Source organism: Plecotus auritus (assembly GCF_963455305.1).
Source record: "Plecotus auritus genome assembly, chromosome: 2".
Classification (NCBI taxonomy): Eukaryota; Metazoa; Chordata; class Mammalia; order Chiroptera; family Vespertilionidae; genus Plecotus; species Plecotus auritus.
The window spans coordinates 176576000-176602554 of NC_137771.1; the positions used below are offsets into that span (position 1 = coordinate 176576000).

At 40.4% G+C, this 26555-nt stretch overlaps 2 protein-coding genes across 2 annotated transcripts in view; one reads left to right on the forward strand and one right to left on the reverse strand.

Moving 5' to 3' along the window:
* Window positions 1–26555, forward strand: part of ATP13A4 (ATPase 13A4) — a 130383-nt gene that overhangs the window by 93579 nt on the left and 10249 nt on the right. The window contains exons 19-28 of the mRNA XM_080656236.1: window positions 4111–4274; window positions 5099–5221; window positions 6520–6599; window positions 8093–8135; window positions 8540–8649; window positions 13251–13347; window positions 15278–15350; window positions 21309–21480; window positions 22167–22360; window positions 23434–23522. Of these exons, the coding sequence (XP_080512362.1) occupies window positions 4111–4274; window positions 5099–5221; window positions 6520–6599; window positions 8093–8135; window positions 8540–8649; window positions 13251–13347; window positions 15278–15350; window positions 21309–21480; window positions 22167–22360; window positions 23434–23522 (1145 nt within the window). The remainder of the gene's footprint in view (window positions 1–4110; window positions 4275–5098; window positions 5222–6519; window positions 6600–8092; window positions 8136–8539; window positions 8650–13250; window positions 13348–15277; window positions 15351–21308; window positions 21481–22166; window positions 22361–23433; window positions 23523–26555) is intronic.
* On the reverse strand, window positions 10949–11440 carry LOC308242069 (jun dimerization protein 2-like; the record flags this gene model as incomplete). The annotated part of the gene is made up of 1 exon (XM_080655938.1): window positions 10949–11440. One exon carries the CDS (start codon window positions 11438–11440, stop codon window positions 10949–10951), a length of 492 nt encoding a protein of 163 aa, XP_080512064.1.

Genomic DNA, 26555 nt, shown 5'->3' on the forward strand with positions numbered 1-26555 from the left:
TTCACCCCACATCTTCTGAACCCAATTCTACTGTTGGGAACTCTAGAATATTTTTACTTTCCCTTCTGTACTTTTCCATTCTCCTATCCCCATCTCCACAATCCAAGAGACATCTGGATAATTTTTACTCTCTCCCTTTCCAGTCCCTCTATCCAACTTTTAGGTGTTGCTGAGTTAATTTATTACTTATTAAAATATCCCCTACATTATGATGCCTCTGTTTAAAAAATATTTAGCACTATATTACACATTCTCATAATCTATCCTTAATCATTTAGACTTATGGAGAAACAAGGGTTGATCACCCTCCCTCTTTACTTCTTCCCTCATATTAAATTTCTGTTCTGTTTCTTCCCTTGCTTGGTTATAATATTTTTCTCAAGAATTGTCCTTGGACAAGATAGAAGAATGATATGTTCTTCGGTTTCTTACATAGCCTGGAATATCTCTTTGCTCTGACAGTTGAATGATTATAGAATTTTTGGGTTACATTCCTTTTTATCTTAATAATCTGTAAGTGTCTTTCCTTTGTCCTTTGCTTTTTAGCATTGCATATTACAAGTTCAATGCCAGTCCACTGTGGGTGGCTTGTTCCTTTCTGCATATGATACTTTTCCTTTAACTTTGAAGTTTAGAAATGTTATCAGAATATGCTTATAAGTTTCTTTTTTCATTAATTTGGTCTGGAACATAGTGAGCACTTTAAATCTGTCTTCTTCCTCACAGGAAATTTTTTTCTATTGTTCAAAAATTTCTTCTATTGTTCATTTAATTATTGCCTTTATTCTTTCCCTTTCCTATTTCCCTTTTAGAGTTTCTATTATTCATATAACAGTTCCCTCTGCATATATCCTCTCAGTTTCTTATGTTTTTTCTTTTGGCTGATATATTTTTATATTTATGCTTTGTTCTTTAAGATTTTTTTTTGCACCCAGTTTATTTAAACCACAAACTTGGGTCTCAAAAATGACTATTATCTTCTCCAAATCACCTGCTGAATTAAGTTCTTAAATCATGTTTTGTGAGTGGTTTTAAACTTTTTAAAATTTATTTTTATTTTTTTAGTGCAGTTTTAATCTGTCTCCTGCAGCTGTTCTACTTTACCCATCATGTATTCTGGCTGTTTCTCCTTATCTTTTCTTATCTAGCTACTGGGGTTTCATAAATAGGTTGTTATATATCTTTGTCAGATGACTAAGACTCAGCCTTGGTCGTATATTCCAAACAGTAGAATTCCAGTGGGTGGTAGATACAAAAGGGGCCTGCATTGCAAAGCAGACCAGCTGCTGATGTCCTACTGAGGCAGGTAGAGGAAACCTCTTAGCTCTCAACCTGAGGGTACAGCATCTCCTTCCCATCAGTTAGCGGGGATCCTCATAAAGTTTTGATGGAAACCTGTGTTAAGGATAGCTATCCATATCTTACATTATTTATTGTTCAGTAGTTCTAGAAGTTACAACATCCATACCTACCCTTTCAAGAAGCCTTACAATCAGAAGTGTTCTTTACCTTCTCTCCTTTGTAGTTGTCATGTGTATGACAAGCAATGATAATATTTTTACTTTCAGCAGTCAAGAATTAAAGAACATAAATGAAAAAAAATAGACTTATATTTACCCCAAATTTTATTATTTCTGTTGCTATGTTTTCATTACTCATATTCTAAGTATCATTTCCTTTTAATCTAGATAATTTCTTTTAGCCAAGCTGGTGTAGCTTAGTGATTGAGTGTCAACCCATGAACCTGGAGGTCACAGTTTGATTCCCAGTCAGGACTTAATACCCAGTGGGGGGCATGCAGGAGGCAGTGATCAATGATTCTCTCTCATCATTGATGTTTCTATCTCTCCCTCTACATTACTCTCTCTGAAATCACTAAAAACATTTAAAAAATAAAAGAATTTCTTTTAGCATTTCATTTTGAGCTTGTTCTTTGGCAAAAATTTATCTTAGTTTCCCTTTATTTAATGTCTTTATTTTTACTTTATTCCTAAAGGATATTTTCATTAGCTAAAGGAGTCTGAGTTTAAAGTTTTTTTCTTTCTGTACGTTAAAGATGTCATTCTACTGTCATCGTGCCTCCATAGTTTTTAATCAGAAATCTGTGGTAATTTTCACTAGAATCATATTCTTTTATATGTACAGTATTGGTTTTCTTTTCCTAGTTGCTTCTAAGACATTTTCTTTATCTTTGGTTTTCAGCAGTTTGATTATGTATGGATGTGGTTCTCACTGAGTTGTTCACTGAGCTTCTTGAATCTGTAAATTTAAATTTTTAAACACATTAGGAAGTATTCTGCTATTATTTTTTCAAAAATAATTTTCCTAGTCCAGTTTCTTTCTCCTCTTTTTGGAGGACTTTAACGACAAAAATGTGAGTCTTCTTAATATTCTTTTATTTTATTTTTAAGATTTTTCTCTCTGTTCTTCAAATTGTATAATTTATATGGTTCTATATTCAAATTCATTGACTCTTTTCCTAATTGCCATTCTGTTGTTGAGTGCATCCAGTGAATGTTTAAAATTTCAGTTATTATATTGTTTAGTTCTAAAGTAGCTTCTTGGTTCTTTTTTATAGAATATACTAGAGGCCCGGTGCATGGATTTGTGCACCAGTGGGGTCCCTCAGCCTGGCCTGCACCCTCTCGCAATCTGGGACTCCTTGGGGGATGTCAGATAGCCGGTTTTGGTCCGATCCCCGCAGACCCGATCCAGACAGGAGGGAGCCCGACCCTATGTGTTGAGCATCTGTCCCCTGGTGGTCAGTGTGTGTCATAGCAACCAGTCGTTCAGTCACTTGGGCTTTTATATATATACTAGAAGCCTGATGCATGAAGATTCATGCAAGAATGGGCCTTCCTTTCCCTGGCTGCCAGCACCGCCTTTCCATTCCGGCCTGGAGTGGCCTCTTTCCACTTCGTCCCTGACTTCCCATGCTGCCCAGAGGCCCTGAGCGGCTACGGCGGTGCGGAATGCCTGCATTGTCACCATGGCGATGACGCAAGTGTTCCAACCCTGGCCGCTAGGCACCTGCATATGCAAATTAACCCTCCATCTTTGTTGGTTTAATTTGCATACCCACTCCTGATTGGCTGGTGGGCGTTGAGAAGGTACGGTCAATTTGCATCTTTCTCTTTTATTAGTATAGATACTTCCTTCCATTGAGGACTTCTATCTTGTCATTTATTTTAAGAGGATTAGTGTGGAGGAGGCTTACAATAGCTCCTTTAAAACCAGTGTAATAATTACAACATCTGGGTTATTTTGGGACAGGCAATTGTTGATTACTTTTTCTTGAGAATTGGCCAGACTTTCAGGTTTTTTTGCATATTGAGTATCCTAAATATTCCAAATATATATAGCCTTTGTTATTCTTTTTTGTGTTTGTTCTGCATGTGCACAGCTCTGAGTTGGGCTAGGGATTTACATAGTTCACATACTGAATTTGTCTCCTTATCTAGGACTTTCTTTTCCAGGATTTCCCTCGTAACTCTCCAGTCCCAGGCACTCCTTTTCCTAGTTCTTCTGGCCAGAAAGGCTAGTTTCTCAGAGTTTTTGCTACCTGCACAGCTCTAGGGTTAAATATGTGAAAGGAAAAAGAAAAAAAGCTGAGAATCTTAGCACCTGGTAGATTGTTCCTCCAAATTTGACTCTCTTTCATATTCTTCCTGCTTATGTTTACTTTCAAGGTCCTTGGGTAGTTGCTTTTTGCATTTTTTTTCTCAGAATTTTCCATTGTTGTCAGTGAGAGAGATAGTGGGATTACTCTCCATCCTTGCCGGGAGTGGGACCACCAGATACTATATAAAACCAGTAGACTCTTACTAAATGTTTACCAAGCTGTTAAAAAATGACAGAAGTAAATTAGAATTTTGCCCTTTTGTTTTTTTGCCCCATCTATTACAAAAATATATGAAGTAACCAGATGAAAAGCAGCAAGAACCAGAAAAGCAACCATGAAATCAAGGAAGGTCAAGGCTGAGGGAAAACTTAGGTTATTTTTCTTTACACCTATAATCAAGTCTTAACTCCTTATCCTAGTTTTCCAGGCCCTCTAGAATTTGTTCTATTTCTTCAGCCTCATGTTAGGATGTTCTTCCTTTCTTCTAGGTGACAATCTTCAGACTGCAATAACAGTGGCTAGAAATTCTGGAATGGTTTCTGAAGGCCAGAAAATCATTCTCATTGAAGCAAGTGAAAGTACTGGGTCCTCATCAGCATCCATATCTTGGAAATTAGTAGAAGAGAAGAAACCCATTGCATATGGGAATCAGGTATACCTAAAAGCAGACTTTCCGCCATATTATCTAACTTGCTTCTCAGTGTGGGCAACTGAGCAGCTTTGACTGGCAGTGGTATATGGGTGACCTAGGGTCAACATACTTCTCCAAATGTCTCACACAGGCAGTGTGAAGTGCTCAATTATATCAGTTTGCCATATCTTTCCAACTGAGCTTTAAGGTATAGTGCTTTCCTGGGTGCTGGAGATAATTTATTCTTTTAAACTTAAAAAGTTTTTGTCTCTGTATGAGAAAGAATATAGGAAGGGGGCTCCGAATCCAACTTCCCATTTTTGCCTTGCTTGCCAGCCACCCTGCTGAGTTCAAAGGGGATTTAATACCTAGGAGAGATACCACTGTGTGAAATGGAAAATCAGACTGTACTTTCAGGGTAAGGAAGAAAGTTTTATTCATTTATCTCCAATCTTATCAGTGTCCTATCTCTATTGTGTCCTTGTGGAACAATATTAATTCTTTAAGAAAAAAAATTTGTAAGTTCTCACTTCAGGGAGAGATTTGTTAAGCTGCAGTGCTTTTGTATTTTACACTTAAAATGTGTGAAATGTGCTCTTCTCTGGGACTCACCGAGATCAAATCAGGATGAGAACAGGACATAAGTAAGTGTTATTCTCCTATTTACTATAGAGGCTGTGATGTGCAAAGTCTGATCCAGCAAAGAGAAAGTGCTTCTCTGAGGAATCAGGACTGGAGTTTGACATTTACAGAGAGACTCCGACTGCCATAGTTGTCTTCTCTCAGATATGCTGTGGTTCCTATCCACTCTATCAAGTCTAAAATAACTGTGTCTTGCTTTGCAGGACAATTACATTAACATCAGGGAAGAAGTCTTTGGTAATAGCAGAGAAGAAAGTTACCATTTTGCCCTAAGTGGAAAATCTTTTCAGGTTATAAGTCAACATTTCAGCAGCCTATTGCCAAAGGTCAGTTCTCAGAGGGTACTAATTTTCTGGTAAAGATGCTGACAATGTCATTTACAGAGCATGATCCTCAGTAATTTCAAACCTCTAAATAGGTAAGATATACCTACTGAATGTCTCATGAAAGAGGCAGATAGTTTTGCAGAGGTTACTGTTGTCTCATACTAGATTTAAAATAAATATACTTGCCTGGCTAGTGTGGCTCAGTTGGTTGAGCATTGTCCAATGCACCAAGAGGTCTCCAGTTCAATTCTGTCAGGGCACAGGCCTGGGCACAATCCCCCGTAGGGGGCGTGCAGGAGGCAGCCGATTTATGTTTCTATCTCATCATTGATGGGTGCCATGATGTGAAAAAGGTTGAAAATCCATAATTTATAGGCTTAAACTAGTGACTTCTCAAGTCATCAGGATTGCTTTTGGGTAGCTGTCATTATATTGCCATGGTTAGGAGTCTCACAGTATAGTGGAAATTCTGCAATTATACAAGAAGACAGGCTTGAATAGAGGAATTTCAGTAGATTTTTCATAGAGGACCTCTACACAGAAAGAGTCAAACTTAACAACTTTTCTGATGAAGAATAAACCCATAGTGGGGGCAGATGATTTATTTTTATTCAATTACTTACCATCTTAGGCACTGTTAAAGAAAAAATGAATAAAGACTTTGAGCCTTTGTAAACACTAAACTGAGTTTACTGCCAGGGAGAGCAAGGGGTAGGCAGATCTAACACAGAAAAATTTAGATTCTATAGAATGGAGCTCAGGTGGAGGTTTTTATACTACTAAACCATCAATGTCCCATAGTCCAAATTAGGCTTGGGATATCAGCTGAATTTTACAACTGATCAAGCCCAGATGGTATGGTAAGTCAAAGACCACAGATAGTTACTTTACTGTTTCATCAGTAGGTTATTTTTCTGCTAATTCTGAACAAAGTTCTGAGAGGCAGATGCCTCATTTTCTTTTCCTGAGATCCTTGCAGTTTCTCATATTCTATTAGCTTAAGTTTCCATAAGATCAGAATTTTTCAGGACCACATTCTCTATGGCAGCTGAGCTAAATTAGTATAAGTCATCACGTTCACCAAATTATTTTTATGAAGTAGTCATCTTTATTGATTTTGGTCTTCCTGATCACTTATCTGATGACCTATGTCCCAATGCCTATTATAAAATCCAAAGGAAGACTTCTTGGAAAACAATTCTTTTTTTTCTTTACCCTGTCAGTGTTATGAGTGTTATTAATTATTTCATGTATGACCAGCTGACATAAAAACTATTTCTCTTTTGGGTTCCTTGCAGATACTGATGAATGGGACCATCTTTGCAAGAATGTCTCCTGGGCAGAAATCCAGTCTGGTGGAAGAATTTCAGAAACTGGAGTAGGTTCTTTTCCTATTCAGTATGAAGTGCAAGGGGCATGGCAGTCAGGGGAAGAGTAAAAGGCACAGGAAGTCACTTTGTTTGGCTAGGACAGTGGTTCTTAACCTGGCTGCACACGTTAGTCACCTTGGGAGCTTTGAAAAAATAGCAATTCTAATTCATTTGTTCACATGGTGCTTGGACATCAGTATTTTTTCAAAAATCCTCACGTAAGTCAATTTTGCATCCAGACTTGAGAAGCACTGACTAGAACATAAATGTCATGAAAAGGTAAGGTGAGAAACAAGCCTAGAAAGGTAATGTGAGCTCGGCTCCCAAAGGGACAGGGAAATTTAGACTTCATTTTTAGAAATTATTATCACAGTTATGGTATAGGAAGATATACATGACAAGAGAGTCACATAACCTTCAAAATATTAAAACATTCTATGCCAAAGATCCTCTTCATCCTAAGTCAGAAAAATAATTTATCTTCTAACACAAAAGGTCTCCATTGATAGAATGGGCAGTCCAAATGAAGTGCCCATCATTTGGGACCATTTATTTATTTATTTATTTATTTATTTATTTATTTATTTATTTATGTTTTGGTAAATGAAACCCATAGAGTTTCCTCTACTTCTGGTCCTAGACCACATAGATACGACTCCTACCCCTACTCACTGCAGCTCCATCCTGCTACTCACTTGATTAAGTCACTAGGCAAGCATCTCCATTCAGAAAGCTCTGCCTTCTCAACATGGTTGAAAACCTAGACAGTAAACTAGTTGCCTTTACAAAGCAATGTGTGAAAAGAAGCACAGCAAATTCTTTAAATGCGATCAGAGTGCTCTTTCCTTAAAAAGCAGACTATTCATAATCTTTGCCAACAATTTAACAGAGCAGTATTCACTCAGCCTCAAAAAGCCACCCTGAAGAAGAGATGTATTTTCTTCAACTCCTGGGCCTGGCACTGCATTTTTTGTTGAGTGACTGCTAACATGGCAGATTTTTTCCTTGTGTACTATTAACAGCACCAACAAGTAAGTTTTATTTATTATTTCAGAATTTATAAGGCACTTTCCTATATTGCACCTCACTGAATACTCATAACACTGTGCAGGGAAGAAAAATGCTAGTCTCAACAGTAAAGTGATCAGGTCAACGATCTAGATCTTGCAGCTTCAAACCCTGTGCCCTCTCCACCGTGCCATGCTGTCTTACATATAATTGTGAGCATCCTGTTTTGCAGTTGACAAAGCTGCTTACTAAACAGTAAAGTGCATCATTCCTGAAAGTGCTTGGAGTCAGGAATGATGTCCTGGATTTCTTATCCATTGTAGGAACTGCTGAGTCAAATTTTACTTTTTAGTCAAACCAGACTATTAGGAAACTCCATTAAAATAATAAGTTTAAACACTAAGCAATGAAGCTCATTTTATCTTTTTAATTAGAAAAATTATCATTTAAGATTGCTTTGATATATTCCACAATTGACATGGTTCGCCTTTAGTTACTTTGTAGGTATGTGCGGCGATGGAGCCAATGACTGTGGGGTAAGTAGTTGCCAGTGTGTGGGACCATAGTCTTACACTGGATTGTACTTGCCCAGAGCCCTGCAGAGATAGTATCTTTTGGGATTTACACTCTCTCCACTCCTCTTGTTGAAGAAATTGATGCTGAACATTTGGGAGAGTTTTAACCAAAGCTACATAATAACTCAGTGGTCATTATAGACTAAATGGGGTAGAATTTGGTTCTGAGTCCCCACTTCTTTTACTGGGTGTCCCAGTACCATCTCTTTCTTATGAGGCAGGCAGAACAAAGTCTGGTGTCATCTCCTAGCTAGTGTTTGGGCCCACAAGCCACCTGTGGGCAACTTAACTGGCCCCTTTCTTATGAGGCCTCAGGAGAGATGTATGTGAGTGTGCACGGACCGTAAGCTAACTCTTTATTTCAGGCTTTGAAAATGGCTCACGTGGGCATCTCTTTATCAGAGCAGGAGGCATCTGTGGCCTCACCTTTCACTTCCAAAACTCCAAACATTGAATGTGTACCTCAACTTATCAAGTAAGTAAGCACTATTCACCAGCATTGTTTTAATCTCTCCTGCCTTCTAGGTACAGATCCCACTGTTCTTTTTATTTTATTTTATCATTTATTTATTTAAAATTTTTTTCAATTACAGTTGACTTTCAATATTATTTTGTATTAGTTTCAGGTGTGCAGCATAGGGGTTAGACGACCACTTTATGAAGTGTTTCCTCTGATGTTTCCGGTTCCCAACTGGCATCATATTACCAACTATATTTCCTATACTTTACATCCCCATGACTATTCTGTAACTACCAATCTATACTTCTCAGTCCCTTCACCTTTTTCACCCAGTCCCTATCACCACCCCCCCTCCTCTGGCAACCATCAGTCTATTCTTTGTATCTGTGAGTCTGTTTCTGTTTTGTTTGTTCATTTATATTGTTCTTTAGATTCCTCATACCAGTGAAATTATATGGTATTTGTCTTTCTCTGACTGACTTATCGATTCCATTGTTTTGCAAGTCAAAGACCAGAGAAACTTTGCATCTTTGGGTGGGGAGGTGCTTTGCAGGAGAATGTGGTCAACCATTGTACATCTCAGTGGACTTCCCCAGAGCTAAAATAACCCTGGGAGAGCAGTGGCATTTCTAATAAAAATCACTGAGTAGGTTATTTTTAGAATTGGAATCTGGAACTTGTTACTGCTTTGACAGTTTTGGTCATATTATTATGATTATTATTATTATTTAAATGTATCTCCTAAGATGCTTGATAATGAGGAATTGAGAGAAACTTTCCCCATTTTCCTTCCTTCCTCTTGCCTCTTTATGCTGCCTTGGGATATCCTTCCCTTCTCTAGTTTCCAAAATATTTATTTTTGCTGCTTCTACTAAAATTTCCCTTGGTGCTTTATCTCCACCACCCCCTCGAATGTATACTTCTGGCACATTATTTAAATGACAGAGGTAGTTAGCACTGTGGCTGCTTTGGGTTATTATAACTAGTACTAGAGGCCCAGTGCATGAAAATTTGTGCACTTGGGGGGGGGGGAGGACTGTTCCTCAGCCTGGCCTGCACTCTCTCACAATCCGGGACTCCTTGGGTAGGGTCCCTAGGCCTGGCCTGAGATCAGGGACTATCAGGGCTTTCCTTCCCCTGGCTGTAGGCAGCTGGCCCCACCCCCACCACTGCCACTACTTGACATCTGTGCAGCACTGCCCCCCCTCCCTTTTCCTGCCACCGGTCGCCTCCCTCTGCAGGCGACAAGTGACAGGTGTGGAGTGTGATGGCTTGACGGGCATGGACCTCCCTCTGTGGGGTGATCACTGGCCAGCCGCACACCTGCCACAGCGTTGCCAGCCGGTGGCCTGGGCCTCCCTCTTTCTTTCTTTTTTAAATTTTAAGTAAGAGTAATGTTTACTGAGTGATACAGAACTGAGTACTATGAAGGGTTTACCAGGATGGAAATGCACCGCACCCTGCCCCTGCCACCCCCAACACCTAGAGACTAAAGTACTTAGAAGTTACTCGCAACGGCCATAATTGCTGAGTATCTGTTTGTAACAAACCATAGCATATTTATACTGTATCACATCAAGTGATTATAGAATCCATTTATATATTGCTTGTATAAAATCTATTTTTGTAAAAAATTTTAAAAAAAGAAAGTATAAAAAAAGATGTGCAGTTAAAAGCCCTTCCAGGACAGCTAGTCTGTAAACATTCAGTGAGTATGTGCTTTGGAAGAGTGCCCATGCCTCGTGCCCACAGCAACTCCAGCAGGGCCAGTGAGGGTGTGCCCCAGCTGCCACACTGGGCAGGACTGAGCTGGACCACGGTGGGTGGGTACAGCAGGGCCTGGAACTGTGCCCTTCTCCAGCTTTGCATCAGGATCAGGGTCAGGGTCAGGGCTGGGGGCAGGCAGATTGCAGTTTCACTCTGAGTTCCATACTCATCCTAATTTTGGTTGCAACTCATGGCTTTTCCTGGCTGCTCGGAGGTCCTTTGGGTGGGTACCCTGGTGGAGAGGCCGGAGAAGTGCCCACAGCTGCCTGGTTGGGCATCTCTCTGGCCCAGAGCCTCTGTCCTGCCTCCTGCAAGCCTGGACCCAGGCAGAACAGCCCCTCCTCAGCACTACTTTGGTCTCAGTGCTTGGTTTCATCAGCCTGAGTTTCTTCCCCTGGGGTGGCTGATTTGAGTTTCACAAAAAAGCCTGGCCGATGCTGGCTGTGCTGAGCCTCATTGAAGAGTTTTTCATGCAGCAAGGAAGAGCCCTCTGGGACCTTCCTCCTCCTTCCTCTGCTCATCTCCTCCTCCTTCTTCCAGCCCGTGATCACTTCTTCTCCAGCTGCTCCAGCAGTGGGTTGCCTTCTGAGCCGGGGGTCTTAACACTGTCAGTCCTGACGATGCAGGTGGGGCGATGCTGGTTGAACATCAGGATGAGCTGCTGCCGCTCCTGCTTCAGCTCCTCCATCTGGGTTTTCAGCTCCGCATTCATGAGCTCCAGCCACTCATATTCCCGCTGCAGAAACTCCGTCGTCCGCTCCTTCTTGTTTCGGCATGGGGCTGCCATCACTTTGCTCTTTCCCCAGTGCCTTTTCCTCCTCTCCTCCTCCTTGTCTAGCTCACTTTTCACAGGTTGAGGCCTCTTACCCAGTTTCACATCCAGAAAGTGCAAAGGGGTGATCATGGCCCCAATGTTGTGGATATCAGCGGATTTCAGCTCCTCTGCAGTCAGGGCTGAGCTGGGGAGTCCAGTCAGGGGGCCGAGCCCTGGCAGAGAGCCCACAGTCATAGAAGGGTCTGGGATCTGTCCAGGCATCATAGCAGGAGGAGTGGCAGTCCAGCCCTGCAGAAGCCACGGGGAGAGGCTGCGACCCTGGGGCCCAGGCCAGGCTGCAGGTGCCATGCCCGCTCAGGAGCCGCCTTGGTGCCCACCCTGCCACGCGCGTCCACGCCGCTAGCGCCTCCTGTCGCAGCCACCCAACATCCCTCCCACACGCTGTGGCCTGGGTCTCCCTCTTTGAGACATCAGTCCCAGGGGTCTGCCTGCCTGCTTCATTGCCCCTAACCACTCACCTGCCTACCTGATCGCCCCTAACTGCTTCTGGGTGGCAGGGCCAGACCTGCCAGGGGCCGTGGTGGTTCTGGTTTCTGGTTGTTCTGGTTGTTATGCCGTTATGGTCACTGGGCTTTTATTATATAGGATGTGTTTATAAAGTGCTTTAATGCCTGTTTTCTTATACTGGTAATGTATAAAAAGCCTGGAGATGTGGGAATGGTCACTATTTCTTCTATAAATAAAGAAATTGAGGCTATGGGAGAAGGCTGGGTTGAGGCAGGCAAATGGGGAGGGGAAACATGAAGACTTGTGTGATAGTGGCAACAATAAAAAAATTTAAAAAGTAAAAATTTTAAAAAAAGGAAAGAAAGAAATTGAGCTCAGAGAATTACCCAAGCTGACACAGCCATATAGAATTGGAGATGGTATTAGAATTAATTTTGTTTAAATGTGTTTTATCTACAAATACCATACTCTTTTTCCCACATTAAAATGATGATTTGGCTAGCTCCTTCCAATTTTTATTTATTTATTTATTCATCTGTTCAACAAACATTTATAATGTAGACACTTAGTGCCAGGAACAGTTGGAGGCAGAAGCGAGTAAATCAGACGTCTCTCCATCTCATGACGTTTTCCTCCAGTGAAGAAGTCAGGCAATAAACATACGCACAGATAAATCAGGGCCAACGTGAAAGGTAGGAAGATGACCAGGGAAGTGGAATTGGCTGTGCCAGGTGAGGTGGTGTGGGAAAGCGTGTCTAAGGAGGTGAGGGATGGGAGAAACCGACTTCTAGGCAGAGCAAATGGCAGCAGCAAAGCCCTGGTACAGGAAAAAGCTGGGGGTGAGGATCAGGCTTTGGAATCCCAGGAAACCATTACAACCAGAAGAAATTTACACCCTATTTTTTTCCCAAATGAAAGAAATAAAAGTGGCATTTTACAAGTAATTTATTTCATGCTTTAAATATATACCCTTTACCCAAAGAAAAACAATAGTAACAAAAATGAACAGACCCATTGTTTCTAGTCTATTTAAATGTGATACATGACTAATTTGAATGTGTAAATTATTTCAGTCCAGTTTTAGAAGAAGTTGGGACTCACAAATGAAATCTGAATGAAATGTTTGGCCAAACTCCTGAAGCACCTGCATGAAAATAGCCCCCAAAACCTGCAATGTTACTTATAGTCCTTGGTTCACAGATGAAGAAACTGTGACCCAGAGAAGGGAAATGACCTTCCCAATCACATTAGTGAGTAGGTATGAGATCTGGGACCAGCCCAAGTCCCCAGACTCTGAGCTAAAAGAATGTCTGCAGAAAGGATTCCAGCTCCCTGGTTGCATCGAGGCCCGGGGACCTTGCAGTGGAATTGGCCTTTCCTAAAAGTGTAGCCATTTAGCTCGCTGACAGCCGCTCCCACTAGCTCGAGGCTGTCCAGTCTGTCAGGCACACAATGGAGTTAATCAGACTTTTGATCTTTTCTCCTGAGCTCAGCTGAAAAGCACAGAATAACTGACCTCATTTCGTCCCATCACTTTCATTACTTTCTCATTTCTTTTCTCACACAGGGAAGGACGTGCCGCCCTCGTTACCTCATTTTGCATGTTTAAGTACATGGCTCTGTACAGCATGATTCAGTATGTTGGTGTTCTGCTGCTCTACTGGGTATGACTTGGGACCTAGCCTCTTGGTTAGTGAGAACTGGGACAAGGGGCGGTGCACTCACAACATGCAACGCCTCTTAAAGTGCAAATAGGAAATTGGAGCACTAACAACCCCTCTAAAAACGATCGTTCATGTTTTGTTTTGTTTTAATATATTTTATTGATTTTTTTTAGAGAGGAAGGAAGAGGGATAGAGAGTTAGAAACATCGATGAGAAAGAAACATCGATCAGCTGCCTCCTGCACACCCCCTACTGGGGATGTGCCCACAACCAAGCTACATTCCCTTGACTGGAATTGAACCTGGGACCCTTCAGTCCGCAGGCCGACGCTCTATCCACTGAGCCAAACCAGTCAGGGCGATCGTTCATGTTTTGAAAATAAATCAGAAATTGATACATACACACAGGAAAAGTTGTTGGCGTGATTTCTCTGAGAGAGCATTATCTAGCGCTGGTTGAGGATCAGAATGGAACAAATCACTTTCTCGCTGTTGCTCTGGCCTGCTTAGACCAGGTCTCTATTTTTCCAGTCCAATGTGACTCTCCTCTTGCATACCACTCATTAAAGAGATAATTCTCTGATTAGGTGCTGGATTGTTTCAAAACTTGCTCTCTCTGGAAAAATAAGTCCTGCTTATTAATGTTTGCCAATTTCAGCGGTGTAAATACTCCCACCATGGCTGGAGTCAAGTGATCCAGCTGAACATGGAGGTGGGGAGAAATGCACAATAGCATACTTTATGTAGTTCTTGTACCATATAGATACAAGAGTTATAAATAATCTCAAGAACATAGATAGCAGTAAAGTATAGGAAAATGATTGGGAAGTGCCAAGTTTTGAGTATTTATTGCCTCTGTTTTCATAATTTATTTAATAGTAAATTTGTATTATTTAAGATTTTATATAGGCTGTGTTTAACAACCAGGTCACAAAGTTTCTGAAAATCTAGCAATAGACTTTTATGAGCTAGTACAAGCCAGTATATTACTGATTCTCTGCACATAGGGATTTAAAAATTGGCATATTGTACCACATACACACTCACACACACACACACACACAAACACAAACCATAGGTCTTTTACCATTTAACTAAACATAAAAGGAGACTATCCATGACTACTGCTTGTGGACTCAACATGTGGGGGTTTCTCATAGTAACTAATACAGAGAAAGGGAACTCTATTTGTGCTGGAGATATCTAGATTTATCTCTATGTCTTGCCCTCTCACTCCTTGTTTGAAAGTTTTAGCTCTGTTATCTTCAGATTACCTATGTCTTTTCCCACTCACTAATGAATGAACTGGAGAAGTTATTTGTAGAGATTTGATCCTATTTTGAAATCTCAATAACTTGCTCAAAACTAGAGTTAAACATAGGTCATCATTATCGCCTTTCCACCAAGGGGTAAGTTACTTGAAATATGTAAGGCCTAAATGTTTTTTTTCCTCAAGAACATCAAGGTGCTTTATCAGGGACTTTCTATCAACACCCAAGAAAGCAAATAGTTGGTTCAGTTATTGTCATTTTTCATCAGTAACATTTAGGTAAGATCACCACACATTTGTCACTTGTTACTGTTGGGAATGCACTCATTTAGTGTCAGATGAAACCCCAACTTTTTTGCTAACAAGTAGAGAAGAGAGCAGAGATGAATCTGGGAGAGTGAGCTATTCCCCTCAGCAAGGGGAGATAGTGATGCACAAAGGACCCACCCCAGAATGCACATGATAGGGGCCTCCTGGTTAGACAGGATTTCACAGCCTTGCCTTTGGCACTCCCACCAATATAAATAGGCCTCTTACCACTCCATATTCTAGGTAATTTACTTGACAATCTTAAATTTCCATGAGAAAGTGAATGAAATTGATGTCAAACTTCATCCAGAAGGTCACAACTCTTTTGAGCTGTTTTCCTTTTTATTTTTAGGAGATGAACAGCCTATCAAATTACCAGTTTCTGTTCCAGGATTTGGCCATTACAACTCTTATTGGTGCAACAAGTAAGAAGTTTTTAAAACTTTCTTCCCAGAGGTGCTCCCCAGAAGGCCCACCAGGAGGGGAGGGCAGCAGCTGAGGCAGATGTGATGTTTGACTTATTCCCAAAGGTGTATACAGGAGGGAAAGAGGAAGCAATCCTCATTTTTGAGCGCTGAAAGAAAGTGCTAGCAAAGGAAAAGCTGGCTAGTCATTTTGCTGTTTTTCACAAAAGATGAAGCTTCCATAAAAGGTCACTAAATATTAAGAAACAAAAACAAAAACAAAACCCACCTTGAAAATCAGGAATGCTGACTTTGGTGTGCTTTTAAGTATAGTTATAGGAGAAATGTGCTTAACATATAGCTTATATGTTTTCCATCTCCAAATCCTAGCTTCACAAGATCTAGAACAGAGAAAGGTCCTCTTGCCATTAAACCACTGCCACTCCCACCTTCTAACTAATAAGTGAAGGTCTTTACAATTTCCCTGCTATGGGATTTTCTTCCTACCCAAGCACTAACCATCATCTTTACCAAATTCTCTGCTTTCCTCTCTGTTACATATAAATGCCAACAGCCCCACTTGTACTTTGAATCCTACCTCCCTTTACCTCCTTAAGGACTTTGTTCATGTAATAATCCCTTCCTCCATCATGGTCATCTTTTCTCTGGGCTACTGGATCATTCCCATCAGCATATAAATATATTTCCATACCTTCTTTCTTTAAAAGTTCTTCCTTGCCCAGAAGGCATGGCTCAGTGGTTGAGCATCGCCTCAAGAACCAGGAGGTCATGGTTCAATTCCTGGTCAGGGCACATGCCCGGGTTTTGGGCTCAATCCCAGTAGGGAGCATGCAGGAGGCAGCCGATCAATGACTCTCTCTCATCATTGACGTTTCTATCTCTCTCCCCTTCTCCCTTCCTCTCTCTGAAATCAATAAAAATATTTAAAAAATAAATAAAAACTCATTCTTGACCAAAATCCACCACTATCTGCTGTCCCCCTTATTGTCAAACTTCCCAATTAGTTGTGTATGCCCACTTTCTCCACTTGCCATCTCTAATTCTATCATTTCAACCAGCCAGATTCTAACTTAAGGGCATGAATTTGGATGCTTGGTCTATGCTGGTGTTAGGGGGGATGTAGTGGTAGGTTGGCACATGTTTTCAAAAAAAATGATTTTACATATATGCACATACATTTATCATAAACTTTACTGAAAAGAAAAATGTGTGGTGAACAATTTTCAAATAATAATCAAATATACACTGTCTTTATTGTGAATTCCATTCTGTCAATTAATTCTCACAAAATGCTTTCACTGAGTTTTACCAAATTCTTGTATCCATAGTCAACCTATGCTATTGATGACTAAATTGGTTTTCACATAAAACTTCCTTGACATATTTCTTTCCCTGAATGACAAAACAACAAAAACTTATGTTGAAACTTTAACCATCCATCAGTGATGTAAACAACTTATTTCTGAATTAGATAATGGTTTTTGAATGCTGGAAGAATATTTCCTTAGTTAAAAAAAAATTTGTTCATAATGTAATGGCTACAGACATGACACACTTTTAAGTGTAATCTCCATTATTAACTTCTAGAACAGAGATAATTCTAAAATGTAAAATAATTTAAAAGTTATCAGTTTTGAGTGTTCATTATCTTTGTTTCTCATATATTTATTTAATTATAAGTTTATATCCTTTATTTTTTATAATGGCTGCATTTAATAATTTGCTTTCAAATTTAGCAGAAATTGGCCAGTGTGAGCCAGTGTGAGCCAGCTCCAGCCACCACTGGCTGGGAGAATGCTCCCTACTGACACATGAAAAAGTGCAAGTCTCCCATTGCCTCTTTACATGCCTCAGGGTCTTGCTTTCACATTATTTCTTTTTATATCTTCTCATCACAATCTTAAAAACCATCATGCCAACTTATTTTAAAAACTTGTTCAAAGACTTTTTGGAGAACATGCTCAAGGGGAGCAACTACCATCTATGCTTCAGCAGCCACCTTATTGATGCTGCTCTTGTCAAGTCCACCAGTGACTTCTGTTGACAGCAATGGCCACTTCTCTTTCCTGATTGTACTTGAATTTCTCAACAGCACACTCCTTCAGCGAAAGATTTCTTCTCCTGGGTCTGTGATACCACACCCTCCTGGATTATCTATCACTTTGGTGAAGACAGTTTTCCCATCTCTTTTGCTGACCTCTGCTTCATTACCTGTCTTCTAACTTTGGAAATGTTACAAGTCTTCATTACAATGTTATTGGGTTCTTTTGTATTTTCAATTTATACTGTCTGCCCAAGTGAATTCAACCAATTCTATGACTATGCATGCTGATATATCCCAAATTTACATCCCTGGCCTTGATGTTTGTCCTGAGCTCTGGAAATGTAGCTACTCAGTACCTAATGTTGGATATTTAACAGAATGTAGGCCTAACATGCCCAAATAGAACTCTTTATTCTATCAGATATTATAGCTAACAAAACCATTAAATATTTACTGTTTAGTCTGTACTACTTACTGAAATAGGTATGGGAAAAAAAAAACCAGTAAAATGGAGTTAATATTGTCAAGAGAGCAATGCAAAATGGAACGAGGAGGCCTCTAGGAAGCGAAGCTAACACCTCCCTCCATGTGAAAGTGAACTTTTGAACTGAGCTAAACTACAAATGGCTACATCCTGAATTGGCTCTGCACCACTGAACTCTCTATTAAGGAATAACAATTTCACCTAGAAACAATTAATCATGTATAGCATAGCGTAAGTCTGCCTGCCAGCACCAATCACAGCTCTTTCAAAACAGCTTGTATAAGTCCTTTGGAAACCCCACATTTTTTTCTGTCTTTCCCTTGGCGCACAATCAGGTTTCTACCCAAATCTGTGTGCCATAAATTTCATTTTCTAAGGCTTCAAATAAAGCTTTTGTTTGCCTTGCCATTCTTGGTCAACATTAATTGATATTGGCACTTGAAATATGTCAGTGAAAAAAAACACACACAAATAAAATTCCTTAAAATAGCACCATTAATCTACCTAGTTATTCAAAGACCTGGAATCATCCTTAATTTCTCTTTCTTTCTTTTCACTCTTCACATACAATATATATGAAATTCCTATTGGCTCTACCTCCAAAAAATATTCTGTATCCCTTCTCTACATCTCTATTGTAGCCACTGTCACAAATCATTGTCACTTCTGTAGATCACTGCAAAAACCATACAACTGTCTTGCTTCAACTCTTACTGCCCTCCCCTCACTTCCATTTACCTTTCAAACAGTGATAAGAGGGCTAGTTTCTTTTTTAATTTAAATATTGTTGTCATATTCTTGCTTAAAATGCTCAAGTGGCTTCTCATTTCCACTAATTCCAAAGTCTTACAGAATTTATTTTTGCCTACTTCTCCGACTTCACGTCTAACCACATTGCTACTTGTGTACTGTTCCATGCACCCGCGTCTTTCTGTCTCTTGAGCATTGCCAAGTTGTGATCATCTAAGCACCTTTGATTTTGCTATTTCCTTTGCCCAAACTACTTTCTCTTTAGATTCTCATGTGACTTTGACTTTCCTTTATTACTGAGATTTTAGATCAAATGTTATCACATCATAAAGGTCACTTTAAACAATGACCAAGCCAGTTATTCCGTAGCACACAATTCTGCTTTATTTTTTCACAGTACTTGTCACAATCGGAAAGTATGATATTTATCTGTTTTATGTTTTTCCTGCCTCCCCTCACCCAGAGTGTGCACTTCATGAGAGTAGCACCCTGTCTATCTTGATCACTGCTGTCTTCCCATTACCTCTAACAGAGCCTGACTTAGCAGAGGAGTTCATTAAATACTTGCTAAATCTATTGAAAGAACACCCTTGAACAGTCCTTATTGTTAACAGAGTTCTCTTCACATCAGGCCAAATCTATCTCTGTGTAAGTTTTCCCATCACAGTTCTGCCATTTGGGGAGGCACAGCATAGTCTGAATTCCTCCCCAGGACAGTCTTTCAGATATTTGAAAACAATACTCATTTCTTCTATGATAACAAGCATCTCCAGGGTTTTTCTATTTATATATACCCTATATAATAAAAGCCTAATATGCTAAGTGTCCGGTCATCCAGTCATCTGTTCAACCAATCAAAATGTAATATGCTAATGATATGCTAAGGCTGCTCAACTGCTCACTATGACATGCACTGACTGCCAGGGGGCAGATGCTCCAACCAGCATGTTAGCTTGCTGCTGGGGTCCAGCCAATTGGGACTGAGCAAGATGGGTTGGACATGCCCTAAGACCCTCCCACAGTCCCTCTCCCCAGCCGGCCCCACCCCTAATGGGCCCCCACCCATGCACAAATTCGTGTACTTGGCCTCTGGTGTGTGTGTGTGTGTGTGTGTGTGTGTGTGTGTGTGTGTGTGTGTGTATTTCAGAGAGGGAGAGAGAGAGAAAAACATCAATGATGAGAGAGAATCATTGATCATTGATTGGCTGCCTCCTGCACACCCCACATTGGGGATTGAGCCCACAACCTGGTCATGGGCCCTGACTGGGAATTGAACCCCTGACCTTCTGGTTCATAGGTCTGTGCTCAACAAATGATCCACACCAACCAGGCTCAGGTAGTGTTTTGACAGAGATTTCCTTGAACTCTGTGAGTTTAAAAAATCTGAACAAAGAAATACCTTCCCCAATCTTTGCAGATTGGTTATGTGCTGAGCACTTCAACACTTAGCCAAGCTTGTGTTGAGTCAAGAGGTCATCCAGAACTGAAAGCATAGGGGTTTTCTGGTCATTTCTGAGCATGAATCTTGTCCTGGTCATGTACATGGCTTTCCATATTCCCCCAGTACGCACAGGCAATTGTGAATACCACAATCTCCCAAGGAAACTTTAGCTTTTCTTTCCAGGCTTTAGACATTTATTTTATGTGTCATCTTTGGCCTCAGTGACTGCAGGTATTTTGTTAACCTTACAGTGCTTTGGAGCAGTGCATGCTGCTTTCCCACCCCAAGTAAGTTTTGTATTAGGTGAAAGAGAGATGAGCACCTTGCACCAGGGCTTCGGGAGTCCCCAGACAAGTTAGAACAGACATGCAGAATAATCTGTGGATAAAGTCTGCTCTTCCCTCTCTGTAATAAGGGACCAGGGTCTCCCATCTGATATGTGTGCTACCATCTTCAAGTTTGTAACTGAACCGGGGGGAAAGGGGGCAATGGCAGATAAAAATGCACAGAGCTTTCCTAATATTTTCAAGTTGCCTTTCTCTTGATTTAGCATTTGTTTGAATGCTGTAAACCTTTGTGTATTTTTCAGAGTTCTGACAAAGTTGGTTCTTACAGTTTCTGCTTGTTTCTCAAGGTTTCTATGGAGGGATGGGATCTTGGAGCTGCTTACTCTGCTATTTTGCTGATGTCCTCATAGTTTAATTTCTTATGTATTTGAAAGCATTACATCTTAGTGACAGCATGTTGTTCCATTATATAGATGTGCCACAATTTATTGTAAATGATGCTGTAATTAACATCTTTCTATATCTCTGGTATATTTTTAGGATAGGATAAAATTCCAGAAGTGAAATAACTATATGAAAAGTTATGAAATTTTTTCAGTCTCTTCATATTCATTGCCAAAGTGCCCTTCAGAAGGTTTTTATCAATTTATATTCCTACCCTCAGTGTAAGAAAAGTGTGCATTTTAATACTCCCTCACCTATAATGTAATAGTCTTTGCCCATTTAATAGACACAGAAAGGGCATCTTGTGGTTGTTCTATGTCTGCTGCCTTAACAATTTCTCATATAACTTCAGTTTGAATCTACTATTGAATTGTTCATTCAGTTTGTGATGTACTTTGATTTGTCAATTTCCTCAGATATGTGGGCCCAAGAAGTTACACCATTTTTCTAAATAAGAATATAACATTTTCCTGCTCTCATACATATAAAACTTGAATTTATTTTACAGTGAATTTGAATGGTGCCTACCCCAAGCTAGTGCCTTTCAGACCCGTGGGACGGCTGATCTCCCCACCTTTGCTGCTCTCTGTGATTTTCAACATTCTTCTCAGCCTGGCCATGCAGATTGTGGGCTTCATTCTGGTTCAGAGGCAGCCTTGGTACAACATGGAGATGCACAGGTAGGATCACAGACTTGATGCCAGCTTCCCACTCTCTAATTTCTATCAACCATCACCTGGCCCATACAGCAGGAGGCAACTGAGTCTTCATTCTGCCAAAGGATTTGGCTTCCTTTAGTCCCTTGTGTACTTTTCCAGTGACCTTCATTTCTCTGTGATAAAACTTGATAGTAACATTCATTGGCACTCATCTTTGCCTGTCTTAGATGATCCTCTATGACCATCTTTTCTATCAAGGCTGGCCATGCATTGTAGGTTGCTTGGACATCCCCAGTTTAAGCCTGATAGCCAATGACATTATTAATATCTTTTCTTTCCACGTTCAAATCTGTTCCTATTGAACAATAACTTATGTAGTCACTCTACTTACAAATGTTAAGAGATACTAAGACACCAGGGGAAAGATTCATGACTTACTCACCTCTCTCTCTCCCACATAGCATTAATATACATGATTGGTGCTCAATTTTTTAAATAAATAACTTGGATCTATTTATCTAATCTATCATTTATCTACCTATCCAAAACATAGCTCTATCTGTGCTGGTTTCTTTCTCCTTATTTTTCAATATATTCTTTCCCAAAGTGCTGGCAATAATAGAAACACTGAGGTCACGGAGTCTTTCATGTATTCTCCATAGGTGTCTGTCATCTTACTTCATTGGCTTCTTTGGTTTCCATTTTAGTGCCTGCACAGTGCAAAATAAAAGCATTTCAAATTTAACCATGCCACCAACTGCTCCAGAAAAAGTTGGAAGTAATGATGACTTCACAAGTTTTGAGAACACAACTATATGGTTCTTGGGAACAATCAACTGCATTATTGTGGCTCTTATCTTCTCTAAAGGAAAACCATTTAGGCAGCCGACCTATAAAAACTGTGAGTAGAATTGTACAGTGTCAGAGGTGAGAGGTCATCAGAGAGGAAGACACACATGACTGGGTCATTCAGGGAGCCGCTACAGAGTTGACACTTATTCAGGGTATCCTCATTTCCACTCCAGGTTGCTGTAAAACACATTGTGCAACCTCATTTTGTGGTCTTTTGTTCCCTCCCTCAAAGCTGCATGAAATGCTAAGGCTTCTTTATCCACCTCTTACCTTCACCAGAAGTTTGTCTCTAGGTGTCTTTTCATGGGATCACTCCAAGTTGGAAAGACTCATTTATTTCTCTGCTTGTCAGAATTCATCCTGGAGGAGGTGGGGAGGAGGAACATAGCACTCAGCTGGAACATGTCTCCTGCCATGAAGACAATGGGCAGGTTGGCATTGTGTGGTTGGCAGGCTGGGAGTGGGTTCAGCCTGGAGGAACCTGACTACAGACAGTTGTGGAGGCTCTTGGCCAAAGCATCTCCTACTTCCTTACATTCTGGGCTGGGAGCAGAGTGTATGTTAGAAATATGTGACCTGCTTTCAGGATATTTATTTGGACACCATCACTACCCCCCTCTAATCAGAAAAATTTAGAAGCACAAGTTGAAAAGTCAATATCCTCATAAAAGTTTGTTCAGAGAAAATTATGTTGCCCTTCTTCTTGGGATGACAAAGCAATAGAATAGTGACCTCTACATGATTGCAATTTAAACATGTTTATTTACAGCCATCCTTTTCCCCCAGAAAAAGATTTGAGGTGGATGATTTGCATTAAAGACACTCAGATACTTGAATGCCTTCATGGCATTTATTTTGTAATAATAAAAATAACTTCTTGTAATAATCTAAGTGTACTTTGTCAATGTTACCCTCTATTTCCACTTGCCTCAAGGACATGCATAGGCATTTTAGAGGTGAGACCCATTGCATAGAAATGAGTACTTTCCATTTATTATGCTGTGTTTGGATGTGGAAATCAAGTAAATTTAATCAGCATTAATCTAGAATATGTCTTTCAATAGATGTGACACTCTATATTCTGATTTTTCTAAATGATAGCATGTGTTTTTATTTCCTCAGATATATTTGTCCTTGTGCTGATTGTACAGCTGGCTGTGTGTCTATTCATCCTATTTGCTGATATTCCAGATTTATATAGGCGTTTGGATGTAAGTCTTATCTCTGGGATATGGTGATGTTTACAGTTATTTAACACCCTGACTTCAAAAAGCAGGACATAACTGCAATTGACATAGATTCTTGGACACCAATTGTTCTTTTAGGACAGTTTTTTAAAATGCCAAATTCATATTTTTTATTTAAGCTGGTCTAGTCTTGATTTCAAGTATTTCAAAAGCATCGAACATTTTTCTTTTAAAGGATTCCCTTTAAGATTGGAAAATCTATTTATACATTTTTTTTTCAAATGTGAGAGAATTTCCTCCTAAATGCTTCTGTTTTGAAGCTGTTTAAAACAGAATTGCCTATAACACTTTTTCAGTTAATTCTTAAATCTGTATTTACATCTTTCTTTTTTACCTCTTTAGAAATATATTTTTCTGATATTCATACTTAATGTCAGCAAAACTTACATTTAAAAAAGCCAGGCCTTACCTCAAGAACTCTCTTAGATTTTTGTTACAACTTTGAAACATTATAAGAGAAATTTTATAAGTTCAAGCAAGGGAAAGTAATATATTTTGATTCTTCTAACCTATCCTACATTTCAAATAGAAGTTAAGCATTACTAAATGTCTTTTAGACCACTAAATAGAAAGCAGAAGAGAAGATCAAAGAAACTGAGCGTGGTTTTTTTTTTTCACTTAGTGCTTTGCAGACCTGCTTCCCTTCCTCTCTGACTCAAAGACAAGTTTCACAAGGGCCAAGATCCTATCTGATTTGTTCTTGTATAGACAGTGCCTTGCATAATAAATGGGTACAAAATGGCAACAAATGACTGGTGGATGGTTATATGTCAGTTTCCTAAATGTAGACAAGCACTTGGAGCACATAGTGTATTCCAAACCAATAGTACCTTCAGAAACCCAGTGTAACATAAACTAGTGATACATTCAGTTTTCATTTTTATAATTGCACTAGAGGCCTGATGCACGAAATTCATGAAATAGGCCTTCCTTCCCCCGGCTGCTGGCACCAGCTTCCCTCTGGCACCCAGGACCCCAGCTTGCTTCCCTCCGGCCGCCCACAAGCACCCAGGACCCGGGCTTCCCTCTGGTCCTGGCTTCATCTGGAAGAACGTCTGGAATGACATCCGGAATGATGTCTGGTCTAATTAGAATATTACCCTTTTATTATTATAGAGTACTGTGGTTAACAATGTAATTGCCACTATTGTTAAGTGTCTTCATAAATTACATTAAGTACTTATGAAGATAGTCTTTGTCCTTTAGTCTTCCAAGTGGGTTAAAACTCTGTAGCCCTGCAGAAGTGAAGATTTGACATGTTGGGCTTAGTCACACTCTTAAATAGTGAGCACTCTAACTGGGAGGCTCGGTCCCCTAGCACAACGAAATAAGGAACATATTTGGTTGGAAGGGAACATGTGTGAAGTCACTGCCAGCATGATGGCAAAGGATTCTGCAAGGAATTATTGCTTACTCTAAAAATAGTCACTTTTCTTATTAGTACATGAAATTGTGAGTACATTTTAGAAATGTGAATATGCAGGCAGGGAAAATTATAATATTGTTACTTTATCATTCCATCTTTGAAAATGCATCTATATTAATAATAGAGGAATATGCAAATTGTCCGAGATGCCGTCACAGTAACAGTAATAACCCAACAGCAGACTGCATGGGCGACCAGGCTGGCAGGAGGGGGTCAGTTGGGGGCGACCAGGCTGGCAGGGGGGCAGTTGGGAGTGACCAGGGAGGCAGGGGAGGCAGTAGGGGGTGACCAGGCTGGCAGGGGGGCAGTTGGAGGTGACCAGACCAGCAGGGGGGGCAACCAGGGGGCAACCAGGCCAGCAGGGGGCGGGGGCAGTTAAGGGTGACCAGGCTGGCAGAGTGGGGAAGTTGGGGGCAACCAGGCCGGTGGAGGGGGGACAGTAAGGGGCAACCAGGTCGGCAGGGGGGGGCAGTTAGGGGCGATCAGGCCAGCAGGCAGAGGCAGTTAGGGGTGATCAGGTTGGCAAGGGGGGGGGGCAATTAGTGTCAATCAGGCAGGCAGGCAGGTGAGCAGTTAGGAGCCAGCAGTCCCGGACTGTGAGAGAGATGTCCCGGATTGGAGAGGGTGCAGGCTGGGCTGAGGGGACCCCCCACCCCCCCGTGCATGAATTTCTTGCACCAGGCCTCTAGTATATTATAAATGTGCACTGTCTGATTTATGAAATTTATTTTCTTTCAAATGGAATCGTGAGGTTTTTGCAACCTAGTTATTGCTCATTTAAAAAATGCATGATTTTTTTTTTAAACAGAGGATATATTCACATGGTTTAAAATTCAAAAGTTAGTTATATAGGGAAAAAAAAATCTTCCTTCTTTCTTTGTTCCCCAGCTACCAGTTCCCCTTTCTGGAGGCAACTGATGACACCAGTTTATTTTACATAATTTCAGACATATTTTGGGATATGTACACAAATATATGAATGTGTATGTATCTTATATGTATATTCTGCCACATTGTTACACAAATAGTAGCAAACTATTACATTTGTCCAGGTCTTCTGAATAGAGATGTCAAGGTAAGATGAGATGTGTAAGAAAGTTACTGGAGGAATTGCCTAGGAAGAAAAAACTCAGGAAGCTAGAGGAGGTGCAGAGGGTTCTACACTAGGTGGTCTGACCTCTGTGAAGGAGAGAGGGAAGGAAGGTGGGGTAGGTGAGTAGTTTCAGACTATAGCACAGTTATAAGAAAGTTGAGCCAAAGTTGCTGATCAGAGGTGTCTAGTATCTCACAGAATGAATGTGATTGGAAGCCTGCTGTCCTCAGTTTTATTAGCCACGAGCAGCCCATGGACGTGTGGCCTCAGGGTGAATGAATTCTGCCTCTATTAGCTGGGGCACCTGTTACTTATCCTCTTGGCAGCAGATCGGAGTAGAGCCTGGTCCTGGCTGCCACAATCACATCAACAGTCCTGCACTTTGTTCTTTTGTGTAACAGTCTATTTTGCTAATTGATCCATATCAGTACATAAAACTTTCTCATTGTTTTTTATGCTAATGTAGTATTTCATTCTA